The following is a 27,688-nucleotide window of genomic DNA, read 5'->3' on the forward strand; positions in this document are numbered from 1 at the left end:
GGTCAACAATTTTCTGGATGACAGATGGATGAAGCAGTCAGAAAACATGTTTAATGCTGACACTAAAAAGAAACCCCAGATGAGTTACAGAAAAAATAAGTGGCACCAATTTTGCTTTTCTGGGCTACACAATTCAACATATATGTTAAGACAACTTAAAGAATGTTTAACTCACTTGTCCAGAATAAACATTTGCTTACTGATCCTTCTAAATGCACACAAGTGGTTTTAATAAGCAGCAAGCTACTTTTAATTTGAAGAGAACTGATGGCCCAACCACCAAGAAGAAAATTCACAAGACATTCTCATAACTAAGAGAAATTCATATTTTTTTCTGTAAATTTCAAGATCCCCTTCTAAATACAAAAAGAAATAAATATACTAATAGTCACAGTATTTTCCAATGATGAGGATAATGAGCTTTGGATAATTGCCTTTAATATTTATAATTTCTCTTGTAAAACCTCCTGATCCCCACTAATAAACTCGGGTCAGAAACATCTTCCTTTCGGATAAAAAGTAGAGGTGATTTTGATTGCCTGCTGTCAGTAAAGGTGTCTCCCTCGAGCCTTCAGAAATGTCCTTTTGGTGTGGACAACTTATTAGTCAGAGCCTCTTCCCCCAAGGTGTTCAAACTTGCTGATTTGGGGGACTAAGGAGCTCTCCTCTCAGCCCTGACCTGAGGAGGCCAAGCCCTTTCACAGCTGCAAACTTTTCCCTGATTATTCCCTTGGTTGGATTCCCTGAGCTCTCCCTAAAGTCAACACAAGATGAACCCACGGTAGCAGACTGAAGATTGAGGGTATTTTTTTCTCTCTCTCTTTTGGGAGTCCATTCACATTGAAAGTTGCACTTAGGACAAAAACAAAATTAGCAAGTAAAATAATTTTGTTATAGAAAACAATTGCCATGCCAATAGCTACCTTCGGGCCTACTATGAGAATTAAAGAAGCTAAGCATTGTGAAAATGACTGGAAACTAAGAGCATGGACTGTAACTCCACAAGGGCAGAAATAAGTCACTGCTTATTCAGCCAATCACCTAGAACAGAGCCTGACACATGACAGACCTCAAGCTTTGCTGAATGAATGAACTATATGGTGTAATCAATAGTATATAACCAAAGTAGTGAAGCAAAAATATAAACCATGGAACAGACCAGCGATTTTAGACAGTGTGATCTATATAAAACAACAGGAGTAATTTCTTACCAGTTCATTTAGAGTAGTCAACAAATTAAGGTCGGCAAAAAATAAGTGTAGTCGATTTGTTAAAATTATTTTTAATCACATTTGATGATTCTTTCCCAAGTCAATATATAAAGCAAAGACACAGGAATTGTGTTTAAGGGTTTCAGATGCAAGTCAATGGTAGGATGCTTGCCTACCATGCATAAGGCCCGAATTCAGTCTCCACTGCTGACCAAAACAAAAAACCAAAACAAACTAATACATACTTCACTGATTATTTCCCAAAGAAATCTACTGTTATCTTTGTGGGAGGGGTAATAGCTCTTCTAAGAACTCTATGGAATGGCAGTCATAGGCTGTGGATGTACCTTGATATATATAGCATTTGCTTGCACAGCATGTAGGAGACTGTGAGGTCAACCCCCAGTTGTGGGAGTGACAGCAGCCACACCCCCTTACCTGATCTCCAGATGATCTTTAAAGCTACTGTCACTTTACAACTTCACATTTGCTAGATGAAGAAGGGCCTGCATTTACCGAGACAGGGCAGGGTCATTTAGAATGGAGGCAGTGTTTGGAAGACTGCTTTCTCTTCTAAATTATTTTGGTCACGGACTTACAGAGTTTCCTTTCTTCCCCCTCCCTCTCTTTAGATATTTTTCTAGTTTGAAAAGGTGGATGTTTTCTTCACAAAAAAAAAAAAAAAAAAAAAAATGCATTTTGAAACAAAGGGTTGCTTGTTTATAAAAATTAACCTAGGAAAAGATGCAATCCTCAATGGGGATTGAACAAGTCATTTGGGAAAACATACATCTAAACTATAGTAGAGCATTTCAAATGATGCTCTCTTAATTACTTTAAAAACCTCACTTTTTTGCACTTGGACTCTTGAGAAAGTATACCAGGATAAATATGTTCTTGTAAAATAAATGATGTTGGGAACCCCTTCTCCACTAATTATAGCATTTGGAGAGAAATGAATATGTATACAAAATTACTTTGTGGCTTACTGAGTTGTCCCTGCTAATTTGCACCTAGTTTAACCATTGAAAAGTCAACAAAGGCTAAGTAGTTTTGAACATCCAGAAGTCAATCACCAGCAATTTAAAAATTCTTTAAAACTAACTTCTCTGAGCACAATTCTAAACGTGCAAGTCCCCAAATTGTCTTGAAAAACAAATGTTATTTTTGTGAAAATATTTACTTCTTTGTGGTCATGTGAACCTATTTTACATTTTTTTCTATATAATATTTACAATATTTCAAAAAGAGCTGCCCACTCACGTTTCCTAGGCACACAAACATTTCCAAGGCACATAGACCTTTCCTTCACTTGAGCTTGCCTCTCCCGGGGTGCAAAGGGCTTTCCCACCATTTAAGTTCTACGCTCCATGAAAGAGACCGGTGTTAATAATTTCATTTGTTCCATTCTGTTTGTAGCCATTTCAAGTGAAAGACCGGGACAGGTTCTAAACACACTAAATTCTATAAAGCCATTAGCAATAAATTTGACCTGGCAGTTTGCTAGGACAATGGAAACCGCTGAAAGGCATGTAAGTTAGTCATTCTGGGCAAACTCACCGGGATTAAAAGAATGAGTCAAGACCATCTAAGGACACAGTAAAAATAATAAAATAATAATAATAATCCAACTCGATCTCAGTTTCCCAGTCCCTTTTAGACTTTGTTAATGTGTGGCTTTACTTCGTATTTAACTCAACTGCCTGCAGCTTTCCTCCAAATCCCACTAACGGTTAGGTTTTATTCAGTAAAAATATAAATATTTATGGGTTTAAATAAAATATATTCAATTATTAAAAATATCAGTAAACTTGAAGAGCCCTTCTCTCAGCAAATTCCTGTTTATAGGTGAACTTCCTGTTTCAGTTTCCAGTCCAACAATTTATCAGCTAGCTCAGAAGGATGCAAGCAAGCTGTAGCCTTGATCTTTACACCTCAGGAGATCTAAACTGTGTTAACGGAAGTCCAAAGTTGTGTAATTCTTTTCAAACCATCAGACCCCCACCAAGGCAGAGGCAAGGTCTCTAGCTGCTTAAGTCTGACACACCATCCTGCCAACAACTTTCTGGAGATGCAGTGCTGACCTTGGGGACAGAAGCCATCCAGCTAGAAATCCCTAAACTCTTTGAGTATCCCTGCTGAAACTAATCTGCCCAGGTAGCCCAGCCACCTGTTGAAGAAGGAGGCTAGAATGCGGAGGGCTGGGTGGGATGCAAAGAAAAGATATCAGACTCCTGACTCCACAAGTGGCATCTGCACCCCCTGCTCAGCTTACTGCAGTGGGTCATCCCAGCGAGCACTCACCGCGAGCTGCGCCAGGCTCACCGGTGGAAACTGCTTTGGCGCATGTGGGCTAGAGGCAGGGCTAACCTGGGCTGAGGTTCCCTTAGAGCTGAGGCACCTCTGGAACCAAGGCTCCCCTAGGCTGAGGTTCCCTTGGACTGGGGTTCCCCTGAATCGAGGCTCCCCTGGACTGAAGTTCCCCTGGGTAGAGGCTTCCCGGTACCGATGCTCCCCCGATCGAGGCTCCCTGGGACTGAGGCTTCCTGGATCGAGGCTCCCCAGGGCTGGGGCTCCCTGGGACTGGGACTTTCTGGGTCCAGGCTCTCTTGGACCCAGGTTCCCCTTGACCAAAGCTCACCTGGGGTTGAGGGCTGGAAGGCACTGTCTTGGTCCCCTGGAGCCCGGCAGGGCATCTGGAAGGCCCAGCGCGCACCATAGGGCCCAGCCGGGCACAGCTTGAGCGGCACTGGACTGGCAGGCAATGGCCTCAGCTGCGGACACTCGGGACCCGGCGCGGGGCGAGGGGGCGGGGGTGCATGCGTGGGTCCGGCCCCTGCGCGCAGCAAGTTCTCGATCAGGAAACTCTTGCCCAGGCTGCCGAAGCCCGGAGCGGGGAGGCCGAGGAGTGCCGAGGAAGCCACCACATCCCAGTAGGCTCCGGCCTGGGCCGCCACAGCGCTGGGTAGCATGGTACGCGCCCGCTGCTTGGAGAGAGGCGGGGAGCGAGTGTGCGGGGGACTGGGACCCGGACGGGATCAGGGCGGAGGGGTGCGTCCCGGGCCCTTGACGGCGCCTCTGGCAGAGTCCCAGAGCAGTCTGCAGATCAGGACAGGGTTTTCACACCACGACGGAAGGTGTGTCCGGCCCATCCATTCATGTCATCCTGCCCACAAAGTGACAGATGCGGCCAACAATGAGGGCAATGAGAGTCCAGGCTCCAGCGAGGGGAGGGGACTCTTGCTGAGGAGATGGGCGTGGAGGGGACGGGAAAGGGGCTCTGCCACTCTGCCTGCCAAGCCCTGACCCTGGTGCTAGAGCCCTGGGCTCTGATACTGGTTGTCATGAACTTCTAGGGGACATGAACTGGGTCCACTGAAACGCCTTGCCATTAGGAAGTGTGGAAAATGTTGACATGGATACCATGTGATAGCTCTTTTGCAGGTTTTATGGGTGGCTGTGCTTTAAGAAGAAAGTAAGAACTTTTTCTTAGATATTTTGCAAAATTTGTTTCCAGTGACTCTTCTCGGGTTACCGTTTAATAAGATACGATTTAAGGATTCTGAAGAGAGGGGTATACTTTCGGTCTAGAAAAGTCAGTTTTGATCTAATGCAGAGCTCCTGGCTGAATAGATAGCTCAGTGGGTTACAAGGCTTGCTGTTGTAACAGGGGACCTGAGTTCAGTTCCCAGCAGCCTTTGCAACTCCAGCTGCAGGGGTTGGGTGCCCTATTAGGACCTCCACAGGCACCTACACACAGTGCACAAACCCACAAAAGGACATTTAACTAAAAATAAAATATTTTTTTTTAAAAAAAAAAAAGATCTTATTCTGTAACCATTGCCAATGGGGTATTTCTCTAAAGAGAGAGGTAGAGACAAAAATACTACATTATTTAGAGTTATGCTGTGCTTTTTGTCTGAAAACTTTTTAGTTAACTCTTTCTGGGGAATGGCCAGATGGAAAGTTTGTGTGGGGGGGGGGCGGTATTTTAACTACAAGACTTTAAAAGCCTCTGACTTTGGAAACTGTCAATGGAGTGTTAAAACTGTGACTCCAATTAACACTTACTCTCCTTCCCTAATTTAGATGTATTTATTTAGGATAAGACTTTATTAGAGTTTCTGCAAAGTTTGCAGTCACATGCCTGGTTTCATTTCTTGCACTAAAAATAATCTGGGCTTGATTTCAATTTACTTAAAAGCCCATCTTGAATTGTCAGGTTAGGAAGCTACTCTTCTTTTTCAGATTTCATCTTTTGGGGGCTGTCAAAATGGTTTGATGGGTAAAGGCACTTGTCATCAATAATGATGACCTAGGTTTGATCTCTGGAACCCACATGGTAGGAGATAACTGACTCCCAAACGTTGTCCTCTGAGTTCTACACAAGTGTCATGAAATACACACACACACACACACACACACACACACACACACACACACCAACACTAGTTTGTTGCTGTTGTTTCAATTCACCTTTTGGTGAGTTGGTTACTTTATGTGGACACCAAATACATAAAATATTTTAATAAAGATCTCTCCTCAAAGATCACCTTCCATAGTCAAATTCACAGAGTTGCCACTGCTTTCTAATATGGTAGCAGTTTTAGCACAGTGGTGATGTGACAAAAACCCAGTAGAAGGGGATGGAGAGAAGCTGAACTACCTCAAGATCCCCACTGATGATAGCCGAATGAATCAGCATAGCCCAGAGCAAAAGATCCAGCCAATAGACCCAAACTCATGAAGAAAAAAAAAAAAAAAAAAAAAACAGCAAATGAGTTAAGGGGTGGGTTGTTACACAGATTGCAGTGAACACTCGGGATAGTGGTTTTGTCTTCCATTAGATCAGTTTCCTTATTGGTAATGATGCATTTGTCCCCCCACTCTTAGAGTTGTTGCACGGTGTTTTGCTTTAAAGCATCTCAGGGAGTGATGCTACTATTAGTCTGATCAAATTCCAGTCATGGTTAGCATGAAGTTCAAGATGAGGTTATTTGTTGAGGATAGGAGCAAGAGGGTAGAATCAGTGTAAGTTAGGAGGAGAACTGGGAGAAACCTGGCTAAGGCTTGAGTACGTGATTTTGCAAAAGTTTTTGGATTTTTTTTGTTTTGTTTTTTCCAATGAGCCATTGTTGTCTTATTTTCTTCAACAACCATTATTATCTTATCTTGTTCAAAAGGACTTACAAGTTCTTCTATCAGACTGTGTTTTCAAAGGGACCTAGATAACACAGTCTGTCACTGAAGATATGGGTCTTACAGTCTAGACTGGGAGGGGAAATAGGAGAGACTGAACACCTCTTGGGGAGGCAGGGACCAGTGATCTCAATGTGACACAGGTGTATCAGGAACACCATAATAAAATGATTATAAATAAATGGTGATGATCACCAAGAGCCAAGGTTATCAAAACCTGTGGCTAGGGATCACATCAACCCAACCAAGGTAGAGGAATATTTGAATGTTGTTTGGCTAGAGGGGCACCTTGTCTGACTGACTGTCTTTTAAATGTTTCTGTTTGTATCCAAAGATTTGCACTGTTCCTAACCTTGGTCAGAGAAGCTTAATATAGCTAGGCAGAGGTTAATGCAGAGACACATAACTGCTCTAAATGATGATACAAACACAGATGGAACATCTGTATCAACACTCTCCACCCCCACGGCAAGGCTTAAAGAGCATCATGGAAGAGGGTGTATTAAGAACATAAGAGTCAATGGGTGAGGAGGAGAGTTGTGAACTGGAACTCACAGATGCTGTGGTTCTCTATGCATAATCAAGCTAATTAAAGGTCCCAGCGTGGAGTTGAAAGTCATTCCCCAAGACCTGCCCCATGTTGTAGCTGATGGCTACTATGGGAGAGAATGTCTTTTCTTTAAGGAGTGACAATAGCAGGTTGCCAATGCCCCACAGCCATTGACAAATGTACACCATTGATTAAACTCAACTTTTTAAGAAGTCTTGAAGCTATAAAGAAGGTATATTGAAAAGGGGAGGTGTATGTAATTAAGATACATTGTACACGACTACAAAAATTTCAAAGAATATTTTTTTAAACAACTAAGATTCCAAAGACAAAGCAGTTTAAATTAATGAGACTTTCCAGTATACAGTAAAGAGAGTAAGTGACAGGTTAAGATTTCAGGAAGATAGAGGCATCCAGGGCCAAGGCATTAGAGGAAATATCCCTGCAGGAACTGAGTGGCCAAAGATGATGAGCCAGCTTTCATATATATGGTAAGAAAAGCAGGGTTGATGACAGCTCCAAAGCTTCGATCTCAGTATATTGTTGGCATGTTAATTTTCCCCATTTGCAGTTCAAATGATGTTGGCAAAAGCTTTGATAACGTTTCTGCACTTGGACCTAGAAAGGCAGGCTATGATGACTAGATATAAATTATTAGTGAGGAAAAAACCATGTGTCCAAAGATACAGTGATATTTATTTCCATAACAATGAAATAGAGGTTGGTAATTAAAATGACAGCAACTGTGTGCACTGTCCACCACATATGCAAGACTATGTCATCTCTACATGATACCAGTAGTTTCAAACCTCAGCTTGTGGCTTCAGGACTCCATAACACATAGAGGCACATGCTCAGAAGTGTCTGAGTCCACTTCGGGGACACAATGAGCTTAGAAAACCAAGTCATATAAGAGAAAAGGAGATCTGTCTGGGATTTCATCAAAATGACTCAGGGACCAAACTGAAAGATCTCCTACTGGTAGGATGGAATGACTTCAGTGTTAAAACAAATATTGACTACAGTGATCTGAAGCACACCAAAGAGTTTTTAAAAAAGAGAGTTCATTATATAATAATAATAAAAGCAATAATAAATAATGATATCAAAACTTCCTTTGGAGTGTTGGGTGATAAAGTGCTAATTCAGTAGCACAAACACTAGAAAATTATTCTTTACCTCAGCATAATCAAGTAATTGATAGTGGCTAACTGCTCCTTTACAGAAGACCCTGTATATAAGAAAACAATGCAGAAGTAATGACAGAATTAGTGTCTCATCATTACAAGAAAGAGAGATGAATCAGGCACATGACACTTGAATGTCTGAGTCGACCTTATCTTTCCTGACAAAGGCCCAGTAACTGGCCTTTCTATCTACAGGCCCCTCCACTCTAACTTTAAACCCAGTTGTATGACATATTTTGGCCAAGTAAATAGTAAGCTTGGGCTTAAGAAGGCATTGGAAAGTTTCTTTTCCCATCCTTGGACCCAAACATGGGTGACACTTAAATACAGACACCACATGGCACAGAACTGACCCATGTGAAATCATCCTAAACCAGCCAGATCCCAGCCTCTCCTGCAGCCTTGATGAGAAATCTAAATATTATTTGTATGTGACCATACCTCTTCAAGTAATTCACAGAATAGAAAGGCATATTCATTACCTGGGGAGACAGTCTTCAGAGGCTACAGTTGGGACCTTCTAGGCAACAAATAACCAATAAATGCTGAGAAAAGGGAGAGAGAACTGTAATAGATTAAAGAGCGTTCTGAGATCTTTTGATTATATGAAACAGGTAGGCTTGGATACTCACCAGAACAAATTACTGTTTATAAAGATAATTGAGAACACTTGAGCCTTGATTAAATATTTGATGCTATTAAAAGCTTACTGTTTGGTTTCAGATGTAATACTGTATTGTTTTTAAGAGTCTGTGACAAGTGAAAGTGTGTGTGTGTGTGTGTGTGTGTGTGTGTGTGTGTGTGTGTGTGTGTGGCCAAGACAATTATGTTTCAAACTAAACCATGGGGCTAGAGAAGTGATCAAAGAAACAGGAAATTTTATGACTGTCGAAGTGAGACAGTGCTATTGATCCATTAAATAATTTCCTCTGATTTTGTATATCTTTAAATTTTACACTATAAAAGTGAAAAAGTCCTTTTTCAGTTACTAATTTCCCCAAAATAGCTACAACTAACAGTTTCCTGAATGTATTCCCAGATTTCCTTATCACACATATGACGGCAAATCCCATATAAATACATAACCACTGTGTATAAGACAAGCTTAAAATAAAATAAATCCCACAGATGTTTGTTTGCCTATGAGCAAACATGCTAATATTACATAAATGAATGTATAATTAACTGGAAGGGATATTTGGCACCTATAATCTAGCCTGTCAAATTTAACATTTCACTAGGATATTAAAAGCACACACAAATGTTTTTGCATTAGTAAAAATTGTCTACAAAAATACATACCCTTTCATAAATAAAATAAAATACATTTTATAATCATGGATAGATAGGTCTTGAAAATGCATTTAAATCCTTTACAATGTCTGATCAGTTAACTGTGTAAAAGAGTCTAATGAAAAACTTGCCAGGCAAGATAATTTTCCCTTAAAATACATCCATCCCAAATTGTCTTCTGAGCCCACTGCTCTAGCCATGGCTTGCTATTCACTGGAGGAGCCCTTTCAAGTGTCTGTGGCTGCCTCGGGAAGATTCACTACACATAGGTCTGTCCAATCAAATGCACAAATAGTTCCAGATTTTTACAGTCAAATGCCACCCTTACCATCAATGTTTTTGCACAAAGCAAAGCATTTTCAGCATACATCGGACAATATCTGACTGAGAATTTGAACTGACATCTGTCTAACTTCTGACAAGAATATAATTAAGATAAGCCATATTTGACAGTATATCTAATGGAAACAATCATTTTTATTGTCTAAGTGGTGCTGCTTTAGCTGTCCTTCATTCTTGCTTTAGCTTTCTAGAACTCTGCAGCATGCTGAGTGATTAGAAATCCATCAGCTTAAGGAATTGGTCTGTAGGGGCACATTGTTTAGCTCTAGGTTATACAAACCTTAGGGCTGGTTATCTGTAAGAATCATGAAGTGGCTTACTACAGAACTTGAAGTATCATCTTCAGTTAACACCAGAAGATTCCCATAACCACGATGGACATCGTACATGGTTTTCATGGTGTGAATAAAGTAATAGAGAAATATATTCCCACATTTACACAAAAGCCTGTAGATTCTGGAATGGAGTTCCATAGCTTAATTCTGAACCAGTCTTAACCATCAAAAAAAAAAAAAAAGCATTTGCCCTTAAAATGCCCAGGCCCAGTCTGCCTTGGGAGCACATCAGCGCGCTCGTCCTCACTGGTGCCTGGTTGCTAATACAGCCTGTGGGGAGATCTAGCTCTCCTAAACCCACTCAGGACATCTGCATCATCCTGGAACTGCAACAAGGCCACATGTCCCCCAACAGGATGTTTCTTACAGTGAATGGACTTGGACAGGTTGGAGGTAAGGCATCAGAGTTCATAAACAGTATATATTGTCTCTCTGACATTGCACTTAAATTGACAAGATGTAGCATAGAATTCAGCATCAGGGTTGATTTCACAGCTGGTGTTAAGTCTGAGGACTGCCTCTGTATGCAGCATCCTTGATTATTAGAGGGCACTGACACTTAAGGAAGAGAACTCCATAGCTGAGAATACTCAGGCCACTTTGTCTTTCTTTCTTACATAGTAATTGTTGTTGGTGGTGGTGTGTGTGTATGTGTGTTTCACACATGCCAATGTGAGATCAGAGGACAACATAGAGAAGTTGGTTCTTTCTTTCTACCACATGGGTCCTGGGATGGAACTCAGGTTCTCAGGAGAACTTCCATAGACTGTGCTGAAATCTGGCTCTCCTGAACTAGCCAGGATGCAAGCAATGGGTAGCATCAGCCAGCTGCTAGAGAGGGGGGAGAATACCTGCCTAGCAAAGAAGTTTCCACTCCATCTTATCTTTGGGCTGTAGAAGCAGACTGGAATGAGATTACACTGGGGCCTTGTACAAAGCACTATCCCTGGTTCAACATAGAACCTGTTTAGGGCCTAAGGATGCTGGCAAGAATGTTAAAGTAACCTGGATGGCAGATTCCGATCCTCTGAACTGTGTTTGTAGCAATGACAATAGTCATAGGGGAGTTTCACAGCTAAGTGACACATAGTCCACTGTTCTTTGAATTCAGCCTGAGAAAATCTTGTCACTCTTAAGAAATGAATGTGGGCACAGTGACTCCTGTTGTGTGAGCTGAGTTCAGTCCTCAGCTCCAGTAACGCTCTTGGTCTGTGTTTCTCCTGTTTCTGTGTTCTCATCCTTTGACTTTAGGTCTTGTATTTATTTTTATGGTTTTGTGCTATGCTTATCAATTGAGTGTTTCCTTTTGTTCCATAAGCAATAAAGAAATACCGCAGGAGGAAGGTATGTCTTTCGTGTTGTCTACAGCAGCTCATGTTTATAACTGTTTCACTCAAGTCCGGATAGCAATAGTTGTTCTAGCTTCGTTTTTATTGTGATAAAATACACTGACAAAAATAAACTTATGAAGAAAGAGGGGGTGTATTTTAGCTTACAATTCCAGATTTATGTGCATCATTGCAAGTAAGTCCAGGCAGGAACTCGAAGCAGCTTATCACCTCACATTCATGAGCAGAACCAGAGCACACCTCCTTGCTTGCTTTATCCTCTTATACAGCCCAGGATCCCACCACCTAGGGAATGGTACCACCCATAATAAGATGAGTCCCCCCATATCAGTTAATCCCCCATAGACATGCCCATAGACATGCCAACACAATGTAGGCATTTTCACAGTGAGACCCTTTCCCAGGTTATTCTAGATTGTGTCAAGTTGACAATTAAAGCTAACTATTCAGTCACAAAAGCTGAAGAAGTCCTCATGTTCCCCAAATTACCCAAAACTGTGCTTGGAGGAAAGCAAATCCTTCTCATAGCCTCTACCACATGGAATCTGGCTAGACAACCCTAACATTGAATTACTGGCCTGCCACAGACAGTCTCAGAGCTCCTGATCCAACAATCAGACATATTTTTTTTAAGAAAGATGAGCTTATAGCTTGTTGGAGCCCACTCCCTATGAGGGAATGCCATGCTCAGCCTTACCACAGCAGCGGGGAGGGGCTTGGTCCTGCCCCAACTTAATGTGCCAGACTTTGTCCAGGCCCCATGAGAGCCCTTAGCTATTGGGAGGAATAGGTTGGGGGTGGGCTGGAGGCAAGCTGAGGGTGGGACAAGAGGAGGAGTGGGAGGGAGAACTTTGGTTGGAATGTAAACAAAATTTTTAAAAATTTAATAAAAACCATAGATGAGCTCATGAGGGCCCTGTTGTCAACTGAAGGATAACTAAGGCATTCACTTTAGTAGCCTTTCTTGCAACCCAGTGGAAATTTAGCTGATGCACAGTTACCCACTCACAGAGATACACATTCCAGTAACTCCTAGCAGTAGATTATCTTCACAGCCCAGCATCTACAGCTAAGACCCTCGAACAGGGCACTCCTACTTCTCAAGCTCTTTTCCCTCCAAAGAGGGGAAAACATACTTCAAACACAAGCGCAGTGAGTACATTCAGCTGTGTCGGCAGTCATTCATTCAATTACACAATTCTATGCTAAATGTCCTCCAGTTCCCCGCACCCCATCCCCCAATAGTCTTATGTCTGGAATAAATCCTAGCAAGCTATATCAGCCCTGAAAGGCGTTTGTAAATGCTTCCCGATTTGATCTGGCAGGACTCCTACTCCAATTGTCCTCCCTTTCCTGCACATGTCCTTTCTGGCTGGCCCTGTTTGCCTTTCTGTGCCCTTCAAGCTCTCTTTGCTGAGTCTTCTCTGTAACTGGGAGTCTTCCAGTTTCTTTCCAGGCCATTCAGCTATCTTGGCATCACTTGCTCATTGATCAATTCGAACCAGTTTTGCACTCCTGCCTCTTGGCTTGGAGTGGAGTGTGGGAGGTGCCTGGAGGGTTTTGAGGAAGTGAGGCTGGATGCTGCCAGTAGAAGGCTTTGACCGCTTTTCACTATCCTGGCCTCAGAGTCACAGGTGCCTCTCATTCAAATGGAAATCTCACCAAATGTTCTAATCTTCCCTGAAATACTATGAAATACTACATTGGAAGAAAGCAAGGATACTGGTTGACTTATGAATTTCATCAGATTTACCAAAATAGTCCCTTTAGATTAATACTGTTTTATATTTACTGCAAAAAAAAAAATAAAATAAAATATGCAAAAGCTAATCCTATGTGGAGCAGTTCTAAAGTGGAAGTTCTCCAAATGTATTTGGGTTCGTGCCTCTTGCTTTAGAGCAGTGGTTTTCAACCTTCCTAATGCTGTGACCCTTTAATACAGTTCCTCATATTGTGGTGACCCCCTCAACCATAAAACTTTTTTCATTGCTACTTCATAACTGTAATTTTGCTACTGTTATGGATTGCAATGTACATATCTGTGTTTTCTGATGGTCTTAGGTGACCCCTGTGAAAACGGGTCGTTTAACCCACAGGTTGAGAGCCACTGCTTCAGGGTATCATTGTACTGGTAAGCATCTGTTGTGATATATAACAGGCACTGTAGACACATACAAGACCCCTGACATTTATTTCTAGCCTCTCAGTACTCAGCTGAGTTTCTCAGCTTTGATTTATTAGACAACTGCCTTTATGTGCAAACCACAGTATACCACCAACTTCTGAACTGAGCATCCTTTGACAGCCATTTAAAATACAGCATACATTAAAACTGCAGTGACCATCCTTCTAATAGTCAAGTACCCTTGTAGGTGGAAGTTTCTGCCTTGCCTGGTCCCATAGCCTTTTAGTCCCAAATAAATACACAGACACTTATATTAATGATTAATTTCTTGGCCAATGGCTCAGGCTTCTTTTTGGCTAGGTCTCTCTCAATTATTAACCCATTTCTATTCATCTATGCATCTCCACATGGTCTAAGCTTACCAGAGAATGCCCAGACCTCTTCTTCCTCAGTAGCTACATAGCATCCCTCTGGCAACCCACTCTCTGTGTTCCTCTTCTCAGAATTCTCCTAGTCTGGTAACCCTGCCTATCCTTCCTGCCTGGCTGCATCCTGCCTGTCCATTGGCCAAAACAGCTTTATTCATTAACCAATAAGAGGAACATATATTCACAGCCTACAGAAGGACCTCTTTTGTTCATACTTGATGATTATTCCATTCTTCCTTCATCACTCCACCACTAACCTCCCCCAGTCCCACTCCAGTGTTTCTCTCTCAGCTACACATTCTTCCTGTAACGTAAGCGCATCACTGTTCTGCCATGATCTTGTCAAGCAGGACACCAATGCTTTTCATTTGTTCTGAAATTATAATGATGTATTATTAAAAATGTGCCCACAGTTACTTGATAAAATATGAGAAGGAAAACATATTCGGGGTGGACAAGGTAAGTATTAGGATGACAAGTGGACCTTGAAATAGGGAGAAGGTTCCTATAGAGTGTGGGCAAGTGGCAAAGTACAGCCCAGGGCCAGGATAGGGTGAATGGGCAAAAGAAGAGGAACAAGAGGAAACAGAAGATAATGGTGAAACAGCTCTCAGGGGATTCTTGCCTGGGTGACCAGCTACCACTTGGTGAGTGGTGATGGTTGAGGGCAGACACACACACACACACACACACACACACACACACACACACACACACACCCCAAAGCAACAGTAGTTTGAATGAGCAATTTGAGGTGCTCAATTATGTGTAGCCTTATGCTGGAAAAATTCAATTTTACGTGAACTTTAAATGTCCTATAAATTGCAAATAATCGTAAATATTTTGTGCATTATTTACATATATAACTGCTTTAGGATGTTGGTAGTTATCAAATCCACTATTGAATCCCTTGTTTAACATATGGTGATAACACAAATAGATTTTTTACATTTTGATTGACAGATTGATGGATTTTTTTGATGGTTGGTTGGTGGGTTGGTTGGTTGGTTGGTTGAGAGATACACATACCACATTGCTGCATGTGGAGACCAGAGGACAACTTGAATGAGTAATTCTCAGCTTCCACTATGTGGATCCCTGGGATTGAGCCTGGGTCATCAGGATTGCAAAAAGTACCTTTCACAGCCAAGTCATCTTACCAGCACCACAACTGCATTTTTATGTTTTGGTATTGGTAGCTGTTTTACAATATGGCTGATTTCCTTTTGAATCCTCTAGATTTTATTTTATTTAGAAATGATGTTCTGAGAAGGACACAGGCTTCAATAAATCAACAGAACTGCAAAAACAAATGCAGTTTCTGACATAAAAACAACTTTGTCCTGCATTTAGTTTATGAGATTTTTGGCTGGGATTTTTAAATGAATATTCCTGAGTTAGGTTAGCAATAATTTGGGGTTCCTCTCCTTGCTTTTGACAGTCTTTCTGATGGTTTTCTGTTCTAGTCTTCAGAGAAGGTTAAAAAGACTGCCTTGGCAGTCTAAGGGACCTCAGACAGTGGAGCCAGGATGTATCCCTGGTGCACAAAAGGACTTTGCGAACACATCCCCCATGGAGGGATAACTGCCTTAATCTAGAGACAGGAGAGAAGCCCTAGTCCCTACTTCACATGACCTGTCAGATCTACATGACCCCAACTGGATGACATTCCCCTACATATGGAATTGGGTTGGGGGGATGGGAGGGGAGGGTGGTTAGAGTGCATGTGAGAGGGCAGAGAGGGTAAAAGGGAGGGAAGGAGGGAGGGAAGGAGGGAGGGAGGGAGAGGGAACTGGGATCGACATGTAAAATAATAAATTAAATTTAAAAAAAAAATGCTTTGACTCCAAAATTTAAGTTGAAGGACAAGTTACTGGGGAAAAGGATTTCTATTTTTGTTTCCACAGAAAATGAAAAGATGTGGATTCCTTCCAGACTAATGTGGTTTGATCACGCCAGACCGCCTGAAACAGAGTAGGAGGTGATCCTACATTCAAAACAGCTGGACAAAGCAGCCTTACAGACTACAGCCAGGATTTCTGAATCTTCTTCGAATCCCCCATGACAGCGCCCCTTACCAGCAGGAAGCAGTTTGAAAAGAACAACGCCCACATTCCCAAATATTGTGTATAAAATGTTTGTTTTCATTTAAATGGACTTTGTTATATAAAATAAATTAAAAAAAAAAAAAAAAAGGCTGCCTCGGGAATGTTTGTAGGTGTTTTTCTATATAACTGAACAGGTCAGCAGTTTCCTGGGCAGAGATTTGCACTTACTTATTGTAGAATATTAGTTTAAAATGTTTGTTTTTTGTTGTTTGTTTGTTTGTTTGTTGAGACAGGGTTCCTCTGTATTGCTTTGGTGCCTGTCCTGGAACTAGCTCTGTAGACCAGGCTGGCCTCGAACTCACAGAGATCCACCTGCCTGTGCCTCCTGAGTGCTGCTGGAATTTAAGGCATGTGCCACCAGCGCCCAGCTTCAATTTATTTAAATTTAATTAATTTCATATTTATTGCCATAAATTCTAAGTGTCTTTTTTTGTGGTTGTTTATTTGTTTCTGCCACTGAGCTCCATTTTCCAGATCCTAATTTTAGCGTTTGGGATTTGGTCATGTGTATTTTCTAATTGCTGGAAATTGTTATTATTTATTAGTTATTAATTGTGTATAGTTCCTAGTTGTACTTTCCTTCTCCCCTTTTACTGTTCTAATGTACTTTTACTAAATTACAGGATTAAAAGTTTAGCTAAATCATTTTTCTTTCTTTCTAATGTAAGTATTTAAGTCTAGATTAAGTAATACTAACAAATTCTTAGGGCCTGCTGTAGTAAGGTTGCTGGGCTCTAGTGTAGACATATTGTGCTGGCTGTGTTATTGACTGTGTTTTCACTCTTGCATCTAGACATCTGAATTTGGGAACATTGTAATTATAGGTGCTGATATCTGGTCTTGTCTTTGTTGGGTGGGCGTTTTGTTCTTTGTTTCTGTTGCCTTCCCTGGTTCTTAGACTACTGTGGTGGCTGTGCATTGCCTGGTAGGAAATTCTTCTGGGATCCTGATAGGTAAGGCCACTGGGGGTTCCGGAAAAATATGTTTCTAGGTATTGGCGCTGACACTTAAGAATGGGGATGGGCTAAGCAGGCATGCTGAGGGAGGTCCACTGGAGGAGGGAAATCACCAGGATCTGCTTTGCCCCCTGAGAATGGGACAGAGTGAGGAGAGGCCACAACAGGTAATCTGCTACAGAGCCCAGAATGAGACTGGGGGATTGGATTTGGAGGAGAGGAGGGAGGGTGAAGATCTCAAGCTCTCCAGCCTGCTTAGGTTGCTGGCTTACTTTGCTTCTATGGCAGGCTTTGGTTGTTGGGTTCCCAGGGATACCCTGCTGGAGTTGGTGCTGGGATAACAGAATGAGCAAAAGGCTGGGGGAGAAGATCTGTGTGATAGGCTAGAGATAGGAACAGAGTGGGAGAGGCTGCAGCAGATGGTCTGTTACAGATGTGGGGGAAATGGGAATGGGTTGGATTTGAAGGCGCTGAGCAAGAGGTGACATTCTGTAGTTAGCCTATTTGCTTTCCAGCTCCCGGAGAATTTAAAAACAAATCTTTAAAAATCAAAAAACTGTATGGAAACCAGAGGAAGCCCTGAGTAATGAAATCCTGAGTGAGTGAATGTTGTCATGGGCAGAGCCATGCCAAGAACCCAGTAACTTCAGACCTCTGGGAAAATGGGGTCAAGGGGTGTTGAGCCTCAGAGGGAAATAGTCAAGCCTTCCCTTGTGGTCCCTGTGTGTATGCTGACAGTGTGCAGAAAATGACTGCTCCCCACAGAGTCTGCTCCTACGGAGATTAAATAAAACTCTGTCCTGGGTCCAGCTTGTACCACATACCTTGCCTCCATGTTTACCTGTAAGCAATAACCCTGCCTCCCTGTTCAGCTGTAAGCAATAACCCTGCCTCCCTGTTCAGCTGTATTGATAACCCCGCCTTCTTGTTCAGCTGTATCCAATAACCTGCCTCCCTGTTCAACTCCTTATCAAAAACACGCTGAAATTCTAGATGCTTCATTTTCTCCATCTAAGAACCTACAGACCCCAATTCCATCTTTCTTTATGTGTGTCCCTGTCTGTCCCTTCTTTATTCCCATCCAAGTTAGGTCAATGTCTCTGAAGCCACGTTACAACTTGAATTAATTAATTAATTAACTAATTTAACTAAGACCATTTTTTGTGGCCTTGAGGTCAGCTGTGCATGGACAGAGCAGTGAAGACACGGCTTGACTAAGATATGATTTGTTTTTCCAACTCATAAAGCAGCAAGACAAAGGGCCAAGAAGCTCAAATGAGATAGAGAGGAGTGATGCCATAATGAGCCAAGGAATACAGACTGGGTTATAAGGAGTACAACTATATAGTGTAGTAAGAACCTGGAGAAGTTCGGGACAATGAATTGAAAGTCCCGAAGTTAGAGTCTTGCCTCCACACACAGGAGTAGCCTGCTCTCTGGTGCTGCTGGGAGCCTCCTGAGGACTTGGGACTGTACATGGGGGAACCTGTCCTGGCAGACCAACCCATCCAGAGTTTGCCAATATCCTAGTCCCACCTCCACCCACTGGAAGAGGAAAGCCATTGGAGTACTGGACCTGCTTGCACCCACCAGAAGACAACCATGGTCCAGGACACACCTGGAGAGGAAGAGATATCACTGGTATGCGCTGGAAGAAGGGATGGGTAGTTGACAGCATAAGAACATAGTCGACAAAACCAGATTTAAACAATACTTATCAACTAATCCAGCCCTACAGAAAGTTCTGGAAGGAAAACTTCAGTCCAAGGAAGTCAACTGCACCCACAAAACCATAGGCAATAGATAATCCCACTTTACCAACAGCTAAAAGAAAAATGGGGGGAAATCCACACATAATACCACCACTAACAACAAATCCAAAACAAACAAGAATTAACAATCAATGGTCATTAATATCCCTCAATATTAATGGTCTTAACTTGGCTATAAAATGACATAGGCTAAAAGAATGGATATGAAGGCAGAATTTATCCTTCTGCTACATATAAGAAATATACCTCAACTTCAAAGACAGATAGTACTTCAGAGTTAAGGATTGGGGAAAGATTTTCCAGTCAAATGGACCCAAGAAACAATCAGGGTAGCAATGGTAATACATAACAAATTAGACTAAAACTAGTATCAATCAAAAGAGATGAAGGTCATTTCTTATTCACCACAGGAGAAATCCATCAAGATGAAGTCTCAATTCTGAACATCTATGCCCCTAATACAAAGGCACACACATTTGTAAAAGAAACATTACTAAAACTCAAATCACACATAAAACCTCACACATTTATAGATTCAACACCCCATTCTCAACAGTAGACAGGACCACCAGACAGAAACAAAGGAACTAACAGAAGTTATTACCCAATTGGGTTTACCAAACATTTATAGAACATTCCACCCAAACACAAAAGAATATACCTTCTTCTCAGTGCTACATGGAACCTTCTCTAAAATCAACCACATACTCGGCAATAGAGCAAACCTCAATAGGTACAAATAGGATGCAGGGATGGTTCAACATATGAAAATCCATCAACGTAATCCACCATATAAACAAACTGAAAAAGAAAACCCATATGATCATCTCACTAGATGCTGAAAAAGCCTCTGACAAAATCCAACACCCCTTCATGATAAAGGTTTTGGAGAGATGAGGGATAACGAGATCATACCTAAACATAGTAAAAGCAACATACAGCAAACCAACAGCCAACATCAAACTAAATGGACAAAAACTCAATGCAATTCCTCTAAAATCAGGAACAAGACAAGCTGTCCACTCTCTCCATATGTCTTCAAAATTGTACTTGAAGTTCTAGCTAGAGAAATAAAAAAATAAAAGGAGATCAAGAGGATACAAATTGGAAAAGAAGTCAAACTTTCACTATTTGCAGAAGATATTATAGTTTACCTAAGTGACCTGAAAAACTCTGCCATGGAACTCCTACAACTGATAAACATCTTTAGCAAAGTGACAGGATACAAGATTAACCCCCCCCCAAAAAAAACTCAGTAGCCCTACTATATACAGACCATAAAGGGGCTGAGAAAGAAATCAGAGAAACATCTCCCTTTACAATAGCAACAAAAAAAGATAAAATATCTCAGGGTAATGCTAACCAAACAAATGAAAGGCCTATATAATAAGATCTTTGAGTCTTTAAAGAAAGAAATTAAAGGAGATACCAGAAAATGGAAAAATCTCCCATGCTCTTGGATAGGTAGGCTTAATATAGTAAAAGTGGCACTCTTGCCAAAAGCAATCTACAGATTCAATGCAATCCCCATCAAAATCCCAGCACAATTCTTCACAGATGTTGAAAGAACAATACTCAACTTTATATGGAAAACAAAAGACCCAGGATAGCCTAAACAACCCTATACAATAAAGGAACTTCTGGAGGCATCACCATCACTGACTTCAAGCTTTATTATAGAGCTATAATCCTGAAAACAGCTTGGTATTGGTGCAAAAATAGACAGGTAGACCAATGAAATAAAATTTAAAACAGTGATATTAACCCACACACCTATGAACACCTGAATTTTTCTTTTACAAAGAAGCTAAAATTATACAATGGAAAAAAGAAAGCATCTTCAACAAATGGTGCTGGCATAAATGGATGCTGGCATGTAGAAGACTGAACATAGACCCCTATCTATCACCATGCACAAAACTTAAATCCAAATGGTCAAAGACCTCAACATAAATCCAGCCACACGGAACCTCTTAGAAGAGAAATTGGAAGGTACCCTTAAAAAAATTGGTACAGGAGACTGCTTCCTCAACTTAACCAGTAGCACAGATATTAAGATCAACAATTAATAAATGGGACCTCTTAAAACTGAGAAGCTTCTGTAAGGCAAAGGACACAGCCAACAAGACAAAATAGCAGCCCACAGAATAGGAAAAGATATTCACTAACTCCATATCTGAGAGAGGGCTGATTTCCAAAATATACAAAGAACTCAAGAAGCTAGTTACCAAAACACCAAATAATCTAATTAAAAGTGGGGTATGGAACTAAATAGAGAAACCAATAGAGGAAACCAAAATGGCTGAAAGACACTTAAGAAAGTGCTCAACATCCTTAGCCATCAGGGAAATGCAAATCTAAACAACTCTGAAATACCATCTTGCTCCTGTCAGAATGGTTAAAATCAAAAACACCAAAAACGGTTTATGCTGGAGAAGATGTGGAGAAAGGGGCACACTCCTCCACTGCTGGTGGGAGTGCAAACTCCTACAACCACTTTGGAAATCAGTATGACAGTTTCTCAGGAAAATGGGAATCAGTCTACCACAGGACTGGGAAATTCCACTCTTAGGCATATACCCAAAAGATGCACATTCATACTACAAGGATATCTGTTCAGTTATATTCATAGCAGCATTATTTGTAATAGCCAGAACCTGGAAACAATCTAAACATCCCTCAACTAAAGAATGGATAGAGAAAATGTAGCACACTTACACAATGGAGTGCTACTCAGAGGAAGAAAACAATGGAATCTTGAAATTCACAGGCAATTGAATGGAACTAGAAGAAACCATCCTAAGTGAGGTAACCCAGTCACAAAAAGACAAACATGGCTTGGAGAGATGGCACAGTGGTTAAGAACATGGCCTGCTTCTGCAGAGGACACCAGTTCAGTTCCCAGCACCCATATCCGGTGGCTCACTGCCACTTATAACTCCAGCTCCATGGAATCTAGTGCTCCCTTCTGGCTTCCTTGAGCAACTGCACACACTCATACACATATACATAAATAGAAAATTTTAAAAAGAACCTTACCATTATTTAAAGAGACTTGAACTGTTTAACCATTTCTGCTTCTATTCCAACAGGCGCCAGGTACTCTTACTTTGCTGTGTTGTAGTTGAATAGTGTTCACATGAGTGTACATTTTTGATGAGGAGAAATGGAAATGCATTGATTTCACAGTTGAAAATTTTATTCCCTGCATGAGCATATTTTATGGTTACAGCTTTGATGATGAGTTTTATTTTTAGCTGTGCCTGTTTTATTTTTAAATGTGTCTTTGCATTTTGTGTTCCCTTTTCTGCTTGCTGATATTTAATCTTCCTACTATAAACCTTTTATTTGGTTTGAATGTCTATTACTGCATCTCAAAGTTGATGAGCTGCTCACACATTCTTTCAAAGGCACAATACGACCAGATTTTTAAATTTATAAACAATTGCTTCTAAAAGTTACCCAATGATTTTAGTTTATTTAATAACTCCTCAGTTATTGTCAGTAATTGCTGTGGCAAATATTGTCAAGGGTATGCCGAAGTCTCTGGCAGCACTACCAGAGACTACACACCTGAGACTCTTATCCATAGGTTTGATGTCTGTGGTTCCAGTTACCTGTGGTCAAACATAGTTGCAAAATATTAAGTGGAAAATCTAAAAGTAAACATCTAGATGTAACGAGTAAGGTTTTTCCCCTGCCGGCTTGGACCCACCTCCGCACCAGCCCCAAATAAACACACAGACTCTGTATTTGATATAATGCTGTTGGCCAGGTACTTGTTTCTTATTGGCTAGCTCTGTCTTAAGTATTAACCCATTTCTATTAATCTAAGTATTTCCACATGGTCTCATCTTACTGGAGAGTGGGGCCGAGACCTCTGTTCTCTTTGGTTTCTACATGCTGACTCCTCCCTACTACTTCCTCAAATCCTCCTTGTCTCCTATTGGCCAACAGTGCTTTGATTCATTAACCAGTATGAGAAACATTTACAGAATGACATCTCCCATCATCTACATGTTTGCAATAACTCTCCCTGGAATATATTGCCATTATTGCTCTATTTATTGTTAGTAATTGTTCTTCCCTAACTGGGCTGAGTTTCTAAAGTAAACTTTATTATGGGCTTGAAGACATAGTGCTAAGCATAGGATATACAAGTGTCAGGGTTTGAATAGGAAACGCGGTCCCCAGTGGTCCCAGCTGGTGGCATGGTGTTGAAAGTTGCAGGGTCTTTGAGAGGTAGGGGTCTAGCTAGAAGTCACTGAGTTTGGCCTTCGTGGGTTGTATGTCTGGCCCAACACCTACTGGAGCTTCCTTCCTGCTTTTTAGTCCATTGAAATGTAAGGAATCCCAGCCGTACTGTCTCACTGTACAGACTCTACATGCCTTGCATGACCTTAGGGACTACCCTGCTCTAAACACAAGCCAGAATCATTTCCCCCTTAAATTGCTTCTATTAGTGTTTTGTTACAGGGATGAAGCACACTAGGAGCCAATAATGACTTGGTTCCAAGCATTTACTCTCAAAATACATCCTCTGGAGACAAGAATGTTATTTAATGGGTCTGGTAGAAAACTGAATCACACTTTAAACACACTATTTTCAAGGTTAGATGTTGGGGCCCAGTATCTGTTCAGAATGTGGTGTTTCAACTCAGGCTGCCTGAGTTTGAATCTCATATCTACAACTTACTAAAATATGACTTATTGAGTTACTCAAACAGTCTATGTAACCTGTTGTCTTCAGGCTTCTTTATATTTACAAAGCTTTCAAAACAGCCAAAATTATCAACTGATTTCCTGACTACCTTGAGATCAAGTGTTGGCCAGGAATGTGGTGAACAAGGCCACTCTGTAGGTAGAAAAACAATTTATTGGGGGACAAACTACCAAGTTGTCTTATGAGAAGAGAGAACAGCAGCTTGGCCAGAAAACAAGTGGACTTTATAGGACAGTCAGCAGATGTGGTCTTTGAGCCGAAATCAGGCTGTTCCAGTCAATCAGAACTAGATGTCTTTGCCCCCATCAGTGACTGTCAGGGATGGAGATGGGACTTATCCACTTATCTCTTGGGAAACCTGGGAGAGGATTGGGAGGCTGGCCATAGAAAGAGGAAAGCACTTTTGTGACCACCCCCTCCCAGGTTCCACCCTACTATCATGGCCCTTAAAGCCTGTTTTCACCCAGCCTCCCTTGCCCCTGCCCCCCCTGCCTATCTTGGCATGAGCTCTGAAAGGCTGACCTTGAGACTTAACCTTCTGGTCAGCCATCTGCCACACCTAAGGCTGGGGAAGAACAGGAAGGGATGGTCAAGGGCTCTGGAATTAGGCCAACAGCCCCTCCTGCCCCCAGACAGGAAGCAAAAGAGCAAAATTAGGCTGATTTCAATAAATAAAATGCCCAAACTACCAAAACTTAAAGAATAGAAATGAAGACCAAGGTTCTTGTTCTCCCCCCCCCCCCCGGTCCCCAAGGCCCAGCATGGGAGACTGCCATCCTCCTCCTTACAGCCTTGGAGATTCTAAGTCGCCCCAGGCAGACAGTTTCCTGTACCCTTCCCTCCGACAGGATCTTCGGTCTCATGACCCTTGTGCTATCAGGCCACGGGGAGCGACAGAGCCAACATATGCTGAAGCATATCTGGCAAAAAAAAAAAAAGGGGGGGGGTGGAGGGTACCTGGAGATTTTCCTGTTTATGTGGCTCCTGATCCTAACAGGCCTCTCAAGTGGTACCATGGGAGGCCAAGGACCTTAAGGAGTTGAGGAAGGTGGTAGCAGAGGATGGGTCTAATTCCCCAGGGGCCCAGGTCCTCCTTCAAGAAATAGCTTACAACCCTTGTATTCCCAAGGATTCTATGAACCTAGCCAAGGCTGTCCTATCAAGTATCCAGTTCATTAAATGGACAGCCTTCTATAAGAAGGAATGCCGGGTCAGAACAGAACGAAACCAACAAGCTAACCCGGCCATACCCATTACCTATGCCATGTTGTTTGGTTCAGGGGAAGCATTTTCCACCGGGATCCAACAAGTTGCAGTAGCCGCTGTCCCATACAGGGACACATACAGGGTCCCATACAGTCCAACAGGCCGGGTTACAAGCCTGGGCAAAATTGGAAGAAGGGCCCATGGAGTCACCCATTGCCAGGGTGAGACGAAAACCAGAGGAATCTCTCCCAGAAGTCATTGATAGGGCCCAACAGAGTATCCACCAAAAGTTGCCCCCTGGCCGGGTGAGGGATGAATTTGTTAAGCTAGTAGTCTGGGAGGGAATGGAGCCCATTGGGCCGCCTGTGCAGGCTTGAAAGACACCTCCCTAAGCCAATGGGTTATAGCCACCCAAGATATTGGCAACCAACACCACCAGACACAATCTCTGGTGGCACAGGCTCAGACCACCTCGATGACCCAAACAATTGCTAATGCATTTGCTGCCCAGGGAGGCGCCCCCAAAAGGAAGCCCAGAAGGGGACATGTTTTATGTGCAGTTAGCCACTTTAACTGTTACTGTCCACAGGTGCTCCTAGCCAAAAGCCAAATAAAGGGAAGGCTCCTCCTACACCCTGCCCCCGTTGTAAAAAGAGTTACCAATGGGGGCGGAATGCCTCTCCAAGTTTGATCTAGAGGGGCGTCCAATAAGAAATAGCCCTTTAAACTAGGGGTAGGGCAACTTCCAGCACCGTTACACCAAGGAGGAGGGCTGTTGTCTACCGCACACTGGACGGTGCCTATCATAGAGAGATATTGCCCGAATATGAATGTCATTATTTGTGGGCAGAGGTTCCATTGTTTAATAGACACTGGGGCTGGCAGGATGGTATTAAGAGAAGAGGAGGTACCATCCTCTTGGGACCTGCTCCCTGGGCCTGCAATATTGGGTGTGGGAGGGAATACCAAGTCCAAAGAGACAACCACCTACCTAAGATGGGTGGGTCCTGATGGGGAGCAGGGGAAAATCAGGCCCCTCATTGTCCGAGGCTTATCAGCCAACCTACTGCGCCAGGATTTATGGGGGGGGGGGTCACATGGACGTGGTCATTACCACAGACCATGTTGCATTTTTCAATGATGATGACGGGCCCTCTGAACCCTCTGTTGAAAGGCAAGACCATAACCAGGAGAAACACAGCCGAAGGAAGCCAATCCTGATCCACCCCCATGCTAGGGGCCACCGCTCCCCGTGTTCCAATCATGCGATGGAGCCTGGATAAACCCATATGGGTAGATCAGTGGTCTTTATTCAGACCCAAACTTTCATCCCTCCGCTCTTTAGTGGATGAGCAGATTAAGCTGAGCTATATTCAGCCGTCTATGACCCTGTGTGTCTCCAGGTACAGGAGAGCTTGAACCCCTATATGAGCTTTGAGAAGAAAGGACCCCCACGATCTTATCACTTTTGAGACCTTTCACCAAAAGATTATACAAAAGTTTCAACAGGCGTTGGAAGGGTCCGTCTTAGCCAGGTATCCACCACCACCACTGGGATCTGCTATCCTCATGGCTGCTCTCTGGGGGTCCCCTCCTGCTTGGGGCAATAATCCAAAAAGGAGTTCCTGTTGAGTGGGTTCACATGGCCTTGAGGGTCAAGCCCCGGATATATTCCCAGGCTTACCAAATGGCCGATCTTATAATCAGGACTAAATCCCTAAGACATTATGAGAGAGAGCCTGATGATATCTTCTTCCCCTTTTGCCTGGTGGACATTGACTGGCTACGCAGAGCCAACACCAGTCTGTCCATGGCCCTCGAGGGATTTCTGGGACAGCTTGACTGCCACCATGACCTGGCCAAACTGCTGCTCCTTGCCCAAAGACTCTCCAGACCCGTCCCCCCTTAATTAGTTTGGTGCCAATCCCCAGAGCTATTAATGTTTTCACAGCAATCCAAATGAATCCCCTTTTGGTGGGCCTTGGCACCAGCATGGGGATGGCCATGGGAGCCACCTGATTAGGAATAACCACCAGTTCACCAAATTGTCCCAACAAATGATTGATGTCATGCAGACTGAAGCGTCCACCATTCGGGATCTTCAACCAGACTGATTCATTGGCAGAGATGGTCCTCCAAAATAGGAGAGGGCTTGACCTAACAGTCAAGAGAACAAGAGCCAATATAAATCACTTCTACACAACTCGGGGTGGGGGAGACGTGAAGAAGCCCTGTAGAGATGCTATATGACAAAGGGGTCAGGTGGTACATACAGAACGATTGTTAATTGTACATTGATAAGATAACGACACCCATTCTTGTCCCTTAAAGGAAACAATTAATGCGAGCCATGGAATCTCCTCATGTTGTATTGACCTCGATATTTTAAAATATCCTCTTAGCCACTAAATCCCACAACCGTTTGACACTTGCTCAGAAAAGATGGCAGTGGGTCTTCAGAGATCTTAACCATCATCTATATCTATATACAGCTGTGAAATCATTGGAAGTTTTACAGTTGGGTGACGAACAGGAATAAATATGTGTATGTATATATGTATCATAGCCTATACCTATAAATGTAAAGAGAGAAATTAGGAAATTTAAACCCAGGAGACGCTTTAAATAGGTAGAAAAAGGCACACCCAGATGACATGAAAATATCAATGTCCAGGTGGCTTACTATCTTATTTATGGTTACTATTGCTGTGAAAAGACAATATGACCACAGCAACTCTAATAAAGGAAAGCAATTAATTGGGACTGGCTTATGTCTCAGAGGTTTAATCTATTATCATCATGGAGGAAAGCATGGTAGCGCACAGGCAGACATGGTGCTAGAGAGGTAGCTGGGAGTTCTACATCTGGATCTGCAGACAGCAGAAAAAGAGAGTGAGCCACTAG

The 27,688-nt window shown here is 42.3% G+C and overlaps 1 protein-coding gene across 1 annotated transcript in view; it reads right to left on the reverse strand.

Annotated features, from left to right (window-relative positions):
- Positions 1-4,382, reverse strand: part of Dbx2 (developing brain homeobox 2) — a 29,940-nt gene extending 25,558 nt beyond the window's left edge. Inside the window, 3 exon segments of the mRNA XM_051189738.1 lie at positions 3,853-4,236; positions 4,239-4,334; positions 4,337-4,382. Coding sequence (XP_051045695.1) covers positions 3,853-4,236; positions 4,239-4,334; positions 4,337-4,367 — 511 coding nt within the window. The 5' untranslated portion in view covers positions 4,368-4,382.
- Between the last annotated feature and the right edge of the window lie 23,306 nt (positions 4,383-27,688).

The sequence above is a fragment of the Phodopus roborovskii genome, unplaced genomic scaffold (genome assembly GCF_943737965.1).
Source record: "Phodopus roborovskii unplaced genomic scaffold, PHOROB, whole genome shotgun sequence".
Taxonomy (NCBI): Eukaryota; Metazoa; Chordata; class Mammalia; order Rodentia; family Cricetidae; genus Phodopus; species Phodopus roborovskii.